The sequence below is a fragment of the Notechis scutatus genome, chromosome 1 (assembly GCF_049901735.1).
Source record: "Notechis scutatus isolate UNSWTSFEM ecotype Mainland chromosome 1, rNotScu1.2, whole genome shotgun sequence".
Taxonomy (NCBI): Eukaryota; Metazoa; Chordata; class Lepidosauria; order Squamata; family Elapidae; genus Notechis; species Notechis scutatus.
In genome coordinates this window covers 161,185,388-161,202,711 of record NC_142009.1, presented here as the reverse complement: position 1 = coordinate 161,202,711, position 17,324 = coordinate 161,185,388, and the positions used below count along the sequence as shown (strand labels likewise).

The window sequence follows — 17,324 nt, the reverse complement described above, 5'->3', positions numbered from 1 at the left end:
TAAAGCATGTGAGCCATTTCCTCCTTTCAGTGGTCCATAAAAGTACATCTGTAGTATGCAGATAATAAAGTCAAAAAAGGTGAACAACTTTTTTACAGAACCATAGATAAGTTGAAGCTGGGTGACAAGGAATGGCTGGGAGGGGTCAGGTGAGGCACCCCTTGATGTGAGTGACATTGAGTTGGCCACACCCACCCAGTCACATGACCACCAAACACGTCTACCCAGTCACATGACTACTAAGCCACACCTACCCAGTCACATGACCACCAAGCCACACCCACCAAATAAGCCACGCCCACAGAACCGGTAGTAAAAAAAATTGAATTCCACCACTGTTTGGACTGCTATTTTGATTCCACCATTTTTCAGTCTCTACACTTCTTGACATAGAGCTATTAGCTATTTTAACTTCCTCTTCTTCTGTAACTGTTTATAATTTCAGTATGTGATATTTTCTAATAGGTGTCTATTATAATAATTCTAATAGATATCATTTCTATCCTGCCTTCAGTTAACTAAGCATATATAGCAGAGTTGCCCAACCTTTCCTGCTTTGTGGACTAGTGGTGGGGGGAGGGGAAGTGGGGATGCTTCCAAGTTAGCGCAACTCCATTTCCATGAATGGCAGGCACACAGATGCTCACCACTCCTGCAAATGGAGTGCACATGCACATGCTTGCCCACTGCTTCCACAAGTGCAGATGCACAGACACATGCACACACCCACCACTTCCACAGCCTTGTTCCGAAAGGCCCAAGGCCTGGTAATGGACCACAGCCTGGGGACTGGAGACCCCTAATATATAGAACTGCCCCTTTGGAGCATCATTGCTATTCTGATCTTTAATATGATTTCATATCCTGAAGAGTATAATGTAATCATCTGATTTGAAGTGGCCGGATCCAGTCCATCTAAAATCCCAAGGCATCAAATGTTGTGAGCTTCATGTCTGCTTTGATGATTTCTTTGGTTTTCTTTGGTCACATTCTGTTTTACAATTGTTTCAGCAGTGATACCAACACTGATTAGCAATAGCACTTAGACTTATATACCGCTTCACAGTGCTTTACAGCTCTCTCTAAGCAGTTTATATAGTCAGCCTACTGCCCCCAACAATCTGGGTCCTCATTTTACCCACCTCGGAAGGCTGGGTTGAGGGCTGAACTCCTAGAGTAAGCAGTGAGTTAGCCCTCCAGTACTGCATTCTAACCACTGTGACACCACTAGATATGCTTGCAGTTCTGGTTTGGTGAGTTCATTACTTCCAGATTTATCTGTGAATATTCAATATTCCTCTACAGTATCTAAAACAGTGCCTTCTGATCTAGGGGTGATAATGTTTCACCAGCTGGTGTCTAAATTTAACTGAACTTTCAGCCATGTGCATATGGTTCTCTTGGTAAAAATACAGAAGAGTTCTTCTATTGCTTTCCTCTATGTATGGTATTTGGAGATGCTTCTTCTAATTTTTGGCTTCCTTTATCTTTTCACAGTCTCATTCGCTACGGTCCGTGTTGTGACTTCCCTTTCTATCTTACAGACAAGATTGACTCTGGAAAACATATCCCCATCAGCACTATTCTCAAAGTTCTTGAAAATATGGGGTCCTCCAGCAGATCAAGGGATAATTTTTTGGGATGGACTTTTAGTAACCATGGTGTCTGGTCATGAAAAGAATCTAAGATTTATATTGCTAAATCTTAGAAAAAAAGTGTATTGTACAAGGCTATATTCAAATATAGTTAAACATATAAAATGTTCTCTGCCTTATTTTGTTTTTGTTTTTTTAATAGTATATTCTCTCTATAGACAGAGCAAATTTGAATAAGGAGTTATTGACTGGTAAGTGTGGCTTAATCTGTTTTGATCCTTTCTCAATTTATCACATATAAAATTATGTTGTGTTCGAGGTGAAATCGTTACTCAGATAGAATCAACATATAAGAAAGATGAATGGCTGTTTACTGTTTAAAATGAGTGTTATCTTCTCCTTTTACATGAGCAAAGACTACAAGCAGTACAGTATATGTATGCTGTGTAGATAGAAAGAGAAAGGCAACTCAAAATCAGCACCTCAATAAAGTCCTCTGAAGACACCAATTCTCAAAACCCATTAGCCCTCTGCTGGCTGTCAACTGACTGCCAGGTTTTTAGGTTTAAATAATCTTTCAAAGTTACACACCTCCACAAGCTCAGGCAAGCCGAACATCTCAGTAATTACAAGACAGAGAGTTTATCCAGTCATTTTGCTTTCAATGCCCAGCATGCTGGAATTTAGAACACAAACATTTGGGGGCAAGCCAAAAAAAAGAGACTGCAGAAAAGCAATAATGGGCGTAGCAAAAGTTATATTGGTAGAGTTTATAACCCATCCTCCATTCAAGAATAGGAGAACAGCACTTTCACCAGGGATAATAGAAAGTTGCTTAGAGCTGCGAGAGTCCTGGCTGCTTACAGTGAACAAGTAATGAGTATGTTGGAGTGGGCCAGACTTGTTTTTCACCATATGATTGGTCTTTATGGTGCAAAATAGAGTTATTGAGAAGACGAAGGCAGAAAGTTTGGAAGTGGATGCATATACATCACATCAAGTGCCAAAAGTCAGGTCAAATTACCCAGATCTAACTACAGGGATCTTAATGAATGGACTGGGTGAGAAAAAGTGACATGATTAGAAAATGTGCTACATTTTATAAAATCAATTATTTCAGAACAGTTTTCTTGCAAACACTTGTTCACTACCTCTAAGAAAAAATATATCTCAATGTTTAGATTTCATGTTGTTTCTTTTTCCTCTATTTACAGCTGCTGAGAAGTATCCCAATGTTAAATTATACTTTGAGCACAAACTGCTTCACTGCAATGTAGACTCAGGGCTACTGACCTTTTCAGGGTAATCAAATCACTCTGATTTTCCCAGCATACTCTAATTATTAACCAGTACCCAAACAATAGGCCACAGTGACTCTTTCCAACTGTTGTGGGGGCCTGTATTTGTGGGAATTGAAAAATCATTAGGTTCCCCACCCCCATGTTAGCAAAGATTAACAATTTAGCACAAACAACAACCATAAGACTGTACTTCATAAACTCTTGGCAATATAATATCTTGGATAGAGGGACTTCTGCTGAATTCAGGATATATTTATTACTGAGAAATGATTTATATTTTTAGGAGATTACGAGTTTTTTCAACAAATAAAGTCTAATGTGAAGCGCCTATTTAATGCATTTGCTTAGTCTCCTCTTCATCCTCTTCTTCTCCTCCTAATAAAAATATAAGATGAAATGTATGGAAACATATTGAATGGGCATTTGAAAAGATCATCTCACACAAAAACTATTATGAATAATATTGCAGTAGAGGACTCACAAATCTATACTTGATTTTTAAAACCCAGATTTTATTGTCAATAATATCTAATGACATGTAGTGTCATTTGTTACATTAAAATATATAAAATTTTAAAAGCCAGGATCTATTGGATGTCAAAATTCTTATTTCAAAAATAACTCCACTTACTTTTTTTTACCCAAATGTGAAGGAGTCAAGCAGAAAAAAAAGTACATTCTTTAAACTTGGTGCTACAAGAGAGATCTAAGCAAAGAGAAGTCGTGTTCAATCATCACACAATATTCCACAATATTTATTTATGCCTGAGCACACATACTAATGGTACTTTTTGTGTTTTCTTAAAGACCAGACCAAATGACTAAAAAGATCACCTGTGACTTAATTGTGGGCTGTGACGGAGCCTTTTCCACAGTGAGGAAGCAGTTTATGAGACAAACACGGTTCGATTACAGTCAAGTGTATATTCCACATGGATATCTGGAACTGAAAATTCCTCCAAAAAATGGTGATGTAGGTAGTTATAATTCACAATGAACTTGTTTCTGCTGTTCCCAATTCATAAGATACACTGGCATTGACAGATATCTTTCCATTACCTTTTTTTTTTTGGGTCTTTCAGTTTGCAATGGAGCCAAACTATCTTCACATTTGGCCTAGGAACACATTCATGATGATTGCACTGCCAAACCTGGTAAGAGACTCTAAATGCATCTTTCATCTTTGACATTCTAGAATCTGGATTTGGTCTGGACAATCAGTTTCAGTCAATGTTGGCTCCTGGAAGCATACAGTATTATAGATTGCATGCCTGGAACTGCATGTCTAATTTTTTTCTGCTGCAAATTCCATTCCTACACTCATTCCCATTCATATATCCTTTCTTATTGCTACTGCCAGGTACTGGCGGGTAATTTCTGACTCCTCCAACTGCCTGAGTGGATTCACTTATTCATAATTGTCCTCTCTTGTATGAAAGCATTGCCAGCCTAGTTCATTACAGCCCGAAGGGTGATTTTAGGAGGAGTCACAAAGTGGAGGAGAGGAAGCATCACTTGCATGCTGTACTAAGATGTGAAACTAACTTCAATCATCAGAATTGCTGTTTTAAAAGCTTGGTTAGTATACAAGAGTTCAGAAGCTTCTATTTTCTCTGTATTACAGTATAGCATATTCTAGAAAAGGACAAGGTTCAAATGGTCATTTTTTGTAGTGAAGGAACAGTGTAACAGGTGGAGTTAAATATCAGCTATTACCACCTATTGTGTCCCCTTCTCCCTGTCTCTTGTCAGATAAAAATGCAGTAATTGCAAAACCTATCTCATAACAGCCAAAACCAACGTTGCTATTTCATTTCTTAAAATAGACTGGGGAAAAAAAACACCTTTTTTGCCATTCCATCCTGGTTGGACAGGCATGATTCAGTAATAAAGCTGTTCTAAGGATCTATTTTCTTTCCCAACTTTAGATGTTCTGCTGCTGTACTATGCAGTATATTACTAGAGGGCTGCCTGAAAAATCAAACAAACAAACATAAGTCACCCTTCAGTAATTCAAGGTAGAATGTGTGTGGTTCAGAGGTTAGAAAAGATCAGACCTCTATTTGTTCATCCTTATTTTTTCTGGCTTTATTTTCAACTGATAGGATTAAAGGGTTATTTCATTGCTCAACTTGTTTTTCTTCAAAGAGTTGAAGATTATAGTACATTCACCTAGTAGTTCATCCTTTCTCTCTGTCTTTAGCTCAGATGGTATCAATATTTTGTACACTCCTAGTTTCTAACAGACAGTTTTGGAGTTGGTATTTTAAAATGTCATTTTCTTTTACTTCACATACACCCATTTGCTGATGGTTGCTGTCCAAACATGAGCAAGCAATAAATAAATATTTCATGTTTGAATGCCCGTTCCATTTCCAAACCAATAGACTCTAAATCCTTGAAATGTGATTAACATCTCATCCATCTTAATTACCTGAAAGTTCACCAAGATAACAGATAAAAATTTGTGGATATCTCCCCACTTGCATCTAATCATAGTACTAACATGCCCTGGCATTTTCCTATGTCCCCAAGATATTACCTTCAGCTCATTGCCAATCCATCAGGAAAGCAGGCTTAAGTCATCCTTAACTATACTGGTGTTACAGTAGCCCAAAGCAGCATTTATTTTGATATCACCCAGAAATATCCTCAATGTAAAGAAAACTGTAGATTTTGTCAGCCAGAAAAGTTAGATGACTAGCAATGAACAGAGCCAATAAAATATAAGAGTTTGGCAATGGAGATATAAAGTTTTCTGCCTTTTCAAGAAGGCGGGTAGCATTTCAATCAAGCAATGGGGGAAGCTCCTAAATCAGGGGTATCAAAGTCACATCATCATGACAGCATCACATGACATATTGGGATTTCCCCCCCACTTCACTAAACTGGGCATGTACAATAGATACGAACTCAAGGTTAACTGCACCAAACTTGATTGCAGAAAATACGACTTCAGCAACAGAGTGGTCAATGTCTGGAATACTCTACCCGACTCTGTAGTTTCTTCCCCAAACCCCAAAAACTTTAACCTTAGACTGTCTACTATTGACCTCACCCCTTTCCTAAGAGGTCTGTAGGGGGGGCCGTGCATAAGCGCACCAACGTGCCTACCGTCCCTGTCTTATTGTTTCTTTCTTTCTTTTTTCTTATATGTATCCATTTCATGTATTTATAGCCATGTTTATACTTATATCTGTATCTTGTAAGTGATTGACAAATCAAATAAATAATAAATAAATAAATAAATGGCCATACATCTGGCCCATGGGCTGGGAGTTTGACAGCCCTGCCCTAAAGTAAGTGCAGTACCTCTGAAAAGAGTGGGATCCTCTTTTTACTGAAAACCTCATGAAATAGCATAGAAAAGTGTAGAATTTAAATATATATAAATATATGTATACATGTATGTGTGTTTATGTTCAAATAAGTGAAGTTACAAAAAATGAATATATTTATATGTGTGTGTGTGTGTGTGTGGTTTATATTATATTCTCTTTATTTTGCAAGTTTGATTTTAGGATTGCTACTGAATCAAAATTATTTTCAAGTTTTAATGTAATTTAACCATTTTAATCCATAGGATAAATCATTCACCTGTACACTTTTCATGCCCTTTGATGATTTTGAAAAGCTTGCCACAGGAGAGCAAGTGCTGAATTTCTTCAAAACTTATTTTCCAGACTCAGTTCCTCTAATAGGAGAGTAAGTTTCAATTTGTCTACTATAAATCAAATCAAATCAAATCAAAATAAAGCAAAACAAGCCCTAATCTAAGCATAAAAGCATCTAAACAGCCGTTGCACATGACAGAGCAAGCTCTAGCAGAGATTATGTTAGAAATTAAAGTCATTGATTCTGTTCTTTATGCAGTGCTTACCATTGTGCATTAATTTCCACTTATTACTTTGGTCTTCACTCTAAAAAAAGATTTTGAGATGGCTTTTTTGTAAATTGTCCTGCAATCCAAGATGGTTTATAAAAGTTTAACTCAGCAAAATAAACTCTGTTTAAATATTTAAATAGCAAGTAAAGATCAAAACAACTACCTACCAAGTCCAGCTATCCTTCAACCCCAACTTGCATATGTTGTTGAATCTTTGCTTTATATTAGTACTTAATCATTTCTTTAGTGATGTTTTTTCAATGTTATTTCATAATGCAGATCAACCATAAGAATAGTTTAAGTCTTTAAGACAATGCAGAAAATCCTTAGGAGCTCAGTCATACATCTGTCTATAATTTTTTTTATTTGAAATGTGTGTATGCATGTATGTATATATTTGTGATCTTTATTTTTTTTGAAGTTCTGAACTTATACATTGCTACTTGTTGGGTATCTAAGAAATAGTTATGCCAAAACCCCACTTCCCATTCTCCTTGCAGCTTTCAAAATATCCATATTCCAATCAGTTATCAAATAAATGTTTACTTAGCATTTAATCAGTGATACAGCACTTTGAAATTTCAGGCACGAACTGATGCAAGATTACTTTGTGCTACCAGCTCAGGCAATGATCTCTGTGAAATGCTCATCGTATCACACTGGCTCTCAATGTGTGCTAATGGGAGATGCTGCACATGCCGTTGTACCCTTTTATGGCCAAGGCATGAATGCTGTAAGTCAAAGAACCTTTGCAACTGAAATCTTTGGTGTTTTTGTGTTTCTCAATAAAGAGTGCTTCTTTGCAGTTATCAGCTTCCACCCTCCGCAGCAGTTTCAGATAATTGCAGAATTGTCCTCATTGCTGATCTAAAGGAGTAGAGCTGGCCAATTAAAAAAAGAGTAGTGCCCTATTTCCTCTGCATTTCCTCACACAACAAGGAAAAAGGGGATCAGAGTAAAGACAAAGCTGCCAAGCAATAGGGCAAAGGATTGTAAGATGGTGTCAGGATTCTCTTAGGGCAGGAGAAACTCGGAGCAGGAATGCAGAGAATGTAAACATGCCACGTCTATTAACAAGTGAACATGAGAACAGGAAGGCAAGATCTTCACTATAAAGAGGGAAATGTTGGAAAAGAACACAATGTATTTGGAGTAGGAGGAACTATAAGTTCTGTATCAACTTTATTACTTGTGGACTTCAACTCCCAGAATTCTTTCCCCAGTCATGTTAGCTCAAGAATTTTGGGAGTTGAAGTCCCCAAGTCTTAAACTTGCCAAGTTTGAAGATCCTTGATCTAGCTCATTTGTTAAAGTTGAGATAATCACTTCTGTTTTCTTAATTTTGAGTTAAATATTTGTAATTGAGCATTTGATTGTTCTAACTGGCCAGAAAGAACAAAGCACCAAGGTTTCAGGAAGTGGTACCTGGCCTGTGTGACAACTTTATCATTTGAAAATTGTAAAAGTAATTTGGCACTTACTAGGTCACACATTTCTGTGTTTCCCCCAATACAATACCCATGGAATTAGAATTTACTATTTAAAATTAGGTTCTTACTTTCCTTGCATTTCTCCCCCCAGGGATTTGAAGACTGTCTAGTCTTTGATGAGCTGATGGACCAGTTTCAAAATGACCTCTGTAAGTGGCTGTGAGGTAGAAAAAACAATATTCTACCAAATGCAAATTAAAAATGGCTTTATGTGAAATGAGTTCAGAATCTCTGTCATCTACTCCCCCATCCACATATTGAGGGTGTGTCTTCTCCTTCTGCAAAATTGCATTGACAACCAATTGCCCCAACCTCTGTGTGCTAGGCGGATTGTAAAGTCAGATAGGTGATGTATGTGTGTAGCAGAATAGGAGATAAGGACTATGATTGCTCCTAAAATGGAAATAATCTTTCTGAGATAACTGGTATCATAAACTACATAAAAATATTTTTTCTATAGCTCATGGTACATTAGTATGGTCAGTAAGTTGTAGGTACAGTAAGTTGTAGATACAATAAGTAATTGTTGGTGTTCTCTGGAATTGAGAATTATATTTTTGTGGCTCTCTTTTTGTTTGATTTTTCCATCACCAGAAAGGATGTCTAATATAAGTCAGTAATACAAATACTGTAGATAAAACTTCAATTTTTCCTTTCTTTAAAAAAATCTTATTTGATTTTTTAAACATACAAGTAAACCTAAAAGTCTTATCACAAATTTCTTCTGTATAAGATGCTAATGAGCAATGATTCATGTAAAAAGTTTTTCCCTATTTAAACTAAAAAAATTAGTCCCTTCCCTTCCTTTTCCTGAAAAAAAAAAAAAAACAGTTTTGCAAAGTTATCATTCTTAAAATCTTTCCTTTCATAAATTTTAAGAACTTACAAGGCACACATACTAAACTTTTTAAGCTAATTAAATTAAATTTTGGTAAAGGTAATCTCATTCCATTTTTTTTTAAAGAAAAGGCTGACGATGTACAAATATGGATAATATTGAATAGTGAAGCTATTATAAGTACTTAACCCTAAGTAATATGTATAAAAATATAGATAACTTTATACAAAACTTCAAAAAAATGTCCCTTAATGGGTGACATGATGAGGCTCAAATATAAAGTTACAAAAATTATATGGTAGACATCAGCAACAGCAAAGTGGCAGGCCAACAGCTGAATCTATTAAAAATTTCCAACACTACAAGCACTGGTATTATGTGACATGCAAAGTTTTTTTAAAAATGTTATTTTTTTTTATTGAAAACTCTTGCAGAACCTGAATTGACAAGGACTGAAGTAGAATATTACTATAAACACTTCACAGATTGTATCTTTAGACACTGTATGCTCATAAAGCTATAAATAAAACATGAAAAAGGGTATAACCCTAACCCTAATCCAACTAATGCTGATCAGGGAATGGAAACTAGTTGCAACTTCTATTTGCATCTTCTGTGGCATCATCAAAGTTTTTCTCTGAAGAAGGCCTGTGTTGTCCCTGCTTTTTCCTCAGGTGTTTGCCTTCCAATGTTTTCAAAGCTGAGGGTACCTGACGATCATGCAATTTCAGATTTAGCCATGTATAATTATATAGAGGTGAGTTAAAGAATATTTGATTGGCCATTGAATTATGGGCAATGTCATCAAATGCAAATCTATCTCTTTTCCAATTTCAGATGCGGGAACGTGTGAATTCAAAGTGGTTCATTTTCCGAAAGCATATAGACAATTGGCTTCATGCCCTCCTGCCCTCTATCATCATTCCTCTGTATACTATGGTGAGACTCTAACACTTAATACTGCAGGATTTTGTATATATATTTTTTTCACCTGTCCACTTTTTCCTTCTGGGATACACCCAGGGTCCTATATTGATTTTGTAATCTCCTTCAGGTAACATTCTCCAGAATCCGATACCATGAAGCTGTGCAACGATGGAAATGGCAGAATAAGGTAAATTAAATTCAGTTGTATTTGTCATTATTACCTTTATTGTCAGAGTACAACATGTACAATGAGATTTGCCTGAAGCAGCTATATCAAACATTTATTGTTGTAGCAAATGTGTAGGAAGAAGTTGAAAAGTATATCTATCTTCACTTTAGATTTTATAAAGATGAAAATTTGGAATATCTAGTACCATCAAATTATATATATTGTAAAGATGCAAATAGCTTCCCAGTAGACCTAAAGGTCGTACCCAACTCATCCTCTCTTTGTTAATCAGGATGGAGAGCATGGCCAGAAACACTTCAGGACAATCACTACATATAATCGGGGAATTCTACCAGTTCACACCTATTCACTAGAAATGGTTGTTAACATTCTAAGCAGTTCGGAGAACCGGTTGTTAGAAGAAATTACTGGCCTAATCCTGTAAGGAAGGCAGGAAGGAAACATTCTGGTGTTGCTTACAGAAACTGCCTCTCCATTAACTCTTATTACATTCTTGGCAGGACTAGACTTCCTGTCTCAGGAACGTCTCTGGAGTTTTTTTCCCCTCCTTTGCTGGTACTTTGCTTGTGTGGAGTGACCATTCAAAGTTACAATGGCACTGAAAAAGTGACTTATAACCATTTTTCACACTTACGACTGTTGCAGCATCCCCACAGTCATGAGAGGCCAGGCGAGGAGATCATGCCTCGATGTGATATTGAGTTGGCCGTACCCAGCCAATAACATGACCACCAAGCCATGCCCACCACCTAAGCCACGCCCACAGAACCGGTTGTTAAAATTTTTGAATCCCACTCCTGCATATAATCCCCTAGCTAGAATTTTTGAGTCCTGAGGCTGCTCAGGATCAGCAGAGCATCTGAGCCTGCCCTGAAATCTCTTCCTTCCAGGACTCTCTCTTCCTTCCTGGAATATGAACCCAATCTCACCAAACAGTTCTGAGAAAACTAATGAACTAGGGTGGTTATATGATCATCATCATCATCATCAGATTCCCTTGTGCCATATCTTACCAGTTTCGTGGTGAGGTAAAGGGACAGATGAAAACAGAGAGTGATATAACAAAGAAATAAAAATTTGGAATTAAGGATGCAAGAAATGCTTGTTGAACTCAAACCTGAATTTCTTTGGGACTGACTTTGATGTGTGTTCAGAACAGTAGCCTTAAATATCTAGATTTAAGTCTTACTAAAAACGTTGGCAAAATAATTACAATTGTTTCCACCTGGAATATTTTTCAGATCTTTTACTAAAATTCAATTTTTTCGTTGTTGTTAAAGGTGATCAATAGAGGCCTCTTCCTCACCATGGTAGCAGCAGCAGTGAGTGGCATCTATCTGTTCAGACATGGAAAGTTATCCAAAATTGACTTTCGTGTAGAGAATTTGTGGAGACATACTTAAAAATGGTGGAAAACTTTCAGAAATCGTTTGAGATAGAAATGAATACTTTCTTGGTCTTCCAAATATAAAAACACATATGATGTAGATGAGTGCTGGATCCAAGACCTAAATTCCTGTTCATATAGAGAAATTCACTATTATTTTGTTATCGGTGAACATGTCACAAGCTGCTTCTAGATATGGATATGCCTTGCATTTTATGATTGCTTTGCTATCCTGTGTTTCCTTTGCAAGAAATCTGCAATATCCCAGCTACATCATCAACACATTTTGACAGAAGATGCTAGGGCATTTCTAAGACTGTTCTACCATCTCATCTTTGGTTCCCTCCCATAAGATAATCATTATGGCAATGCTAGGTGTTATCTAATTCAATTGTTATTGCATCTTTTTTTTAAAAAAAAAATCATATAATCCCGGAATTCCATTCTTCACAAACTCTAGTATGGTGAAAAAAAAAAATAAAGTTGTTGGTTGGGATCCAGTTGTCTATTTCTGCTAGAACAGTTTCAATAATTGCAATAATCTCCCTGCGTATCCTCAAAATATGATCTGGAGGGTCTTTCAGGTTTTGTGGCAACAGTGACATTCAGCCTGCATGATATTAGTTCCATCCACAGTTCTAAATCTCAATGTCATGCTTAATGGATTTTAAGGCAGATGGTTCTGAGAGGGTGGTAAGATTGGCGGGTTAGCAGGCAAATGCCTGAAAAATAGGGTGATTAGGAAAATACCAAGATTAGGAAAGTTTTCAAGTCCACAGAAGTACTCCAAGCAGATTAAAGAATGGGCAGGCATACACTGAGAAGCTCAGAAGGCAGTGGGCCAGTGGGAAGACACTGGGAAAATTAGGAAATGAGCAGGTCAGTGAGACAATCCTAGAAAGATGGGAGGCAGCCAAGCTGGTGAGAAGATGCTATGATGATTGGCGGGTGGAAGGGCCAGTAGGAAGCAGCTGAGAAGGGGGCAAAGTTGGGGGCAAAGTTGCGAAGAATAGTGGAGCAGAGTACTAGGAAAATTGGAAGTACATTTGAATCTGTTATATTTCTGATTACATACCTGAATCTCATTATACTACATAATCCCAGCTCAGTCTTCTCCTACTTGCCTTTAATTGAATGAAAATCCTATCTGTTCATAATTTAAGGGGAAATAAAATTGATACCAAATAACCGCTTTCACATCTCAGACTACTTCAACGCACAAGGCATATTTGAGCACAAATTGAAATGTACATGAGATTTATTGGTATCAGTGTATAGTTGAGAATTGAAAGCATGGCTACATAATTACAAATTGAAATGGCTTTAAATCAGTAAAAGGTTTATTGATTTCAATGATGCATTAACAATATTTATCAAGTACCTTATTAAGTGCCTGGAATCCGCACCAGACCAAAATTTTGTGAAAATAGACACATCATGACATCACAAATTCTGCTCCTTACGTACATATACATGTAATACATAGCAGTGCTAATACAAAACGGGAGAGTTTAAATTGCAATTGTTGTCTTGCACAAGTTCCTTCCCTGTGGATGATCATGCCTAGCATCTTGAAAACTGACAAAGTTTAATATACAGTGCTAAAGCTTGTTTTATCTGGGGTTGCATACAGCTTGCCTGATCAAACTAATCTTTTGCTGTAGAACTAGAGGGTTGTTGTTTTTACTCACAAAGAATTTTAATTCATGTACCATTCTATTAATTAAAATTGGTTAAAATGAGTGGTGACAATACTGTTCCTCATGTAATGTCCAGAATTTGTGCTATTATACCAGCAATTGATGTCTACAGTGCCCAAAATTTAGGATTTACATATGTCAAAAATGAAACATCTCATCCGCTACCATGTCTCATAATGCTTTGCATTTGCTTATATTGTGTGGACTTAAGCAATTTAACCAAACTAATATAAATGGTTTAATGCAATTGGTAAACCAAGATAAAACTCTGTTCATGCATCTCATCAATTATAATATGGTTTGCCTGATTTATGAGTTAGCATGTTTTTTTATTATAGAGCTAATCAAGAGCCCCCCCAAAAAGCTATTTGATGATAATTTGTGGATCTGTCAGTATTTTTTTATAGAAAGATTTCCTATATTCAGCATCTGATATAGTTGTTAAGTTTAAACCAGAAAACAGACATTACCACTCAGTCTCATCACTCACTGGGTAATACTTTTGGAAAAACTCATTTTTCTGGACTAACTAGACATTCTGAACAGTGGAAGAGAAATGCAAGTACATTTTTACCAACATGTTGTTGTTTAAAACAATCCAATTACTGGGGCTTCTGGCACAAGGAAGCTCATCCTCATGTCATAATCTGCTCCTCAAAGTTATCAGATCATCAGATCCCTGATATAACACCAGATGAATAAAAGTCTTTATAGATTTTCCAATTCATTTGATAATAGTTTCAGAATTGTCCCTTGTAACCAAGAAACAAAATTTTAGGTTTTGGGTTTGCCTCACAAAGCTTGCTGACCTACAATCATGGATGAGCCAAAGCCATTTGAGGCTATTCCACAATAGTCAAATATCCCCCCTCCCCTCAAACCGCCCCCAAGGTTCTCTGATTACTCACCTGGTTTTGTAAACTATAAGACAAGCATACACAAAGATACATATAGGCTATATGTATGGAAAGAGCAATGCTAGAAATATGTTAAGTACTGGAAGCCCTCTGAGGTAGTAAAATCAGCAATTTAAACCAAGGGGACCATTGCCATTTTGTGGTAATAGCTCATCACCTTCTTACTATGTACCTCGCCTTAAAATAGGCCTTACAAACAGCAAAATTGTTAATGAAAAGAATTCCCTGAGTGGTAGTTGGCAATTTTATTTACATACTGCATAGTAATATAGCAGAGTTTTAGGTAATTTCACATGAAATTGAAATTCAATTTTCTACAGTTTGTGTGGGTGATGAATGAAAGAGGCCTAGTTATTATGAGTACTTCATCTGACATATGCAGTAAAAGTCTTTAATGCTAACAGTTTAAATAAAAAAAAAATTGGACAGAATCATGTTGCAAAATCCACAGAATGGTTTTCTCAAAATTAATTAATATACAGCAGTAATGGTTGATTTAAGAAAAGAAAATGGATTCATCTTCTGTTTTTCTGCTGAAGAATTTCTTTGTGCTTTGCACTGTTGCTGAAGTTTCATTTCATTGGCCATTAAATCTGGGGTTCACAACAGTGGTAGTGGCACTCTTGAAAAGAGGGTTGTCGGCCTGTCAATAAAACATCAGAAACCTTTAGCTGCTAATAAAACCTAATATTTCAAAAGCAGATCAGGATTCAGATGGACAATCATAACTCACTTAGCAGCTTGATAAAACCCAAACTAAACAGCAGGAAGACGATAGAATCTACACCAAAGATCTGTCCAAGTACACCAAGCTGAATCAAGTACTTTGATTAATAACTCAAATACAGGAAGAAAAAGCCACAAGTAGGTCTTCTCCTTCCTTTATATCTTTCTACAAAAGTTAAACATCTTACCTCATTCCATTTGGCCTTGGATTTTTCCTTCTCAAATCTCTGATATTCTTTGCGATCAATCAACTCTGCCACTAGCCGCCAAGCCAGGAGAAGAAGGAGCCCAATAAGAGCCACTCCAGCTATAGTGCCCCCCACTATGGCTGCAATGTTTGGGGGTTCTGGGCATTCTAAGAGAAGAAAGAAAAATGATTAAATATGTGTGCTTGACTGAACAACAGACATACAGCTATGTATGTTTTTATAAGGCTATATCTGTTTGCATATATTACTAGCGGTAAGCATTTTTTAAATGGATAAAGATGAGGCAGAATTCAAAAATATACATGATACATTTTTCCCTACATAAATAACTGATCCTGAATCTCCATATGAGATTGCCAGAAATTCTTTAAAGCCAACATATTCTGTCAGTGGTAGGGTTCGCAATCCCTTGAGGGAGACCCACAGGTGGTATTCAGCAGGTTCTGACCAGCTCTGGAGAACCAGTAGTGGAAATTTTGAGTAATTCGGAGAACCGGCAAATACCAGCTCTGACTGGCCTCGCCCCCATCTATTCTCCGCCTCCCATTGAGTTCCAGTTGATTGGCTGGGTCTTCTTCTGTTGCCCTGCACAGGAGAACGGAGCTGGAAAGCAGGTTAGTGGGGTGGGGAGGGAATGGGATTTTCCAGTATCCTCCCCCTGGAGTGGGCTGGGAATGGAGATTTTACAGTAACCTTCCCCTGCTATGCCTACCAAGCCATGTGCACGGAACCGATAGTAAAAAAATTTGAATCCCACCACTGGGGAGACCTTTTAACTAATTCTGACTCACTAATTCCTCTTGGGTCTTCTTCTGTCACAAAGAAGAAAAATCTGCATGAGGTCCTCTCAAAATATTGAACAATACCAAGTTGCCTTTCTGTCTCTTCCCATCACTTACACAATGAAGGCCAAGATCTGCTTCTGTTACTGATTGTGTCCAACAATTGCACAGCACAGATGCCATTTCTAATCAAGAGATATTACAATGGAGAACAGATGCTAGTTTTTGGTGATGTGGCACTAAGCATACCTCTCTTAGGTTTGAATGTAATAGAATATTGCTCTTCTCCGTCAGTCTGAAACATTGTGTAAGAGATCCAGCAATTCTCTGAATCTTTTTCCTTACATTCTATACTCTTTGGGCGTATTTTATTTTCAACAATAATATTTGAACAATTCTCAGAGCAATTCTTCTCAAACGGACCAGTCCCAAAAGCACGACATTCAACACAGGAACTAAAAAACAATCAAGAAGCAAAGCTTTGTTTAAAAAAAAGTTTCGTAACAGAACCATGATACAACAGATCTATAGTTTTTATATAGCATATTATAGCATATTGTAAGTGAGGATGTAAAGCTGAGAGAATGCAAACTTATTAAAATACAGACTATGTAAGTACTGGGTCAGGAGGATGACAAGTTTGAGCTAATCTCAAATAGGTGAGATCTCTGGGATTTACATTAACTGTCCTTGGTCAACTGGTAATGTTTACTGAGGAGAAATGACAGTAGCCCAATTTCTCTTTACAGCAACTATTCTGTCCTCTACAATTTATCCCCTTTGCTCTTTCATTATCGAGATGAGAGATATTCTGTCCTCTATAATTAGTGACTGAATGTATAAAGGCAGATAGATAACTCTACAAAGCATTCATACAAAGTCTCTTTATTGGTTCATCAGGCACCCTCAAGATAACTCACAATTATGACAAGATTCTTCTCAATGTCCAATTCTTTGCATATCTGTCTTTCTGGGTAAAAAGATGGCTATCTCTCATCCCGATAATGAAGGAGCAAAGGGTGAAGCACCAGCATGCTGCTGGGGTCCAAGTAAGAGTGAAGAAACCTCCCCCAACCCACCAAGGGTCAATTCAGTGACCAATCAGGGTTACAGATGTGGCCACATGACATGAACTACATTTCCCAGGATACCTTAACGACATTTACCATGATGCATTCCCTTAAGGGGACAGTTCCCAATTACTAACTAACTATACCAATTCCCATGAACCATAACTGGCTGGATAGCACAGCAACACTAAAGGAAAGAAGTGTGCAAGCACTGCAGCTCGCCAGGGGTGGGATTCTACCAGTTCGCACCTATTCTCTAGAACCAGTTGTTAACATTCTAAGCAGTTTGGAGAACCAATTGTTAGA

General features: G+C 37.1%; 2 protein-coding genes across 4 annotated transcripts in view; one reads left to right on the top strand and one right to left on the bottom strand.

The window, feature by feature from the left end:
* Positions 1 to 13,370, top strand: part of KMO (kynurenine 3-monooxygenase) — a 27,074-nt gene extending 13,704 nt beyond the window's left edge. For both annotated transcript variants that reach the window (XM_087949243.1, XM_026679057.2), the window contains 11 exons: positions 1,798 to 1,846; positions 2,810 to 2,897; positions 3,704 to 3,869; positions 3,979 to 4,050; positions 6,480 to 6,601; positions 7,368 to 7,515; positions 8,364 to 8,421; positions 9,785 to 9,867; positions 9,948 to 10,049; positions 10,165 to 10,224; positions 11,508 to 13,370. In XM_087949243.1, the coding sequence (XP_087805369.1) occupies positions 1,798 to 1,846; positions 2,810 to 2,897; positions 3,704 to 3,869; positions 3,979 to 4,050; positions 6,480 to 6,601; positions 7,368 to 7,515; positions 8,364 to 8,421; positions 9,785 to 9,867; positions 9,948 to 10,049; positions 10,165 to 10,224; positions 11,508 to 11,630 (1,071 nt within the window). In that variant the 3' untranslated portion in view covers positions 11,631 to 13,370. The remainder of the gene's footprint in view (positions 1 to 1,797; positions 1,847 to 2,809; positions 2,898 to 3,703; positions 3,870 to 3,978; positions 4,051 to 6,479; positions 6,602 to 7,367; positions 7,516 to 8,363; positions 8,422 to 9,784; positions 9,868 to 9,947; positions 10,050 to 10,164; positions 10,225 to 11,507) is intronic.
* Positions 12,933 to 17,324, bottom strand: part of ITGB2 (integrin subunit beta 2) — a 42,741-nt gene continuing 38,349 nt past the window's right edge. For both annotated transcript variants that reach the window (XM_087949242.1, XM_087949241.1), the window contains exons 14-16: positions 16,198 to 16,403; positions 15,146 to 15,312; positions 12,933 to 14,874 (exon numbers count right to left, since the gene is read on the bottom strand). In XM_087949242.1, coding sequence (XP_087805368.1) covers positions 14,809 to 14,874; positions 15,146 to 15,312; positions 16,198 to 16,403 — 439 coding nt within the window. In that variant the 3' untranslated portion in view covers positions 12,933 to 14,808. The remainder of the gene's footprint in view (positions 14,875 to 15,145; positions 15,313 to 16,197; positions 16,404 to 17,324) is intronic.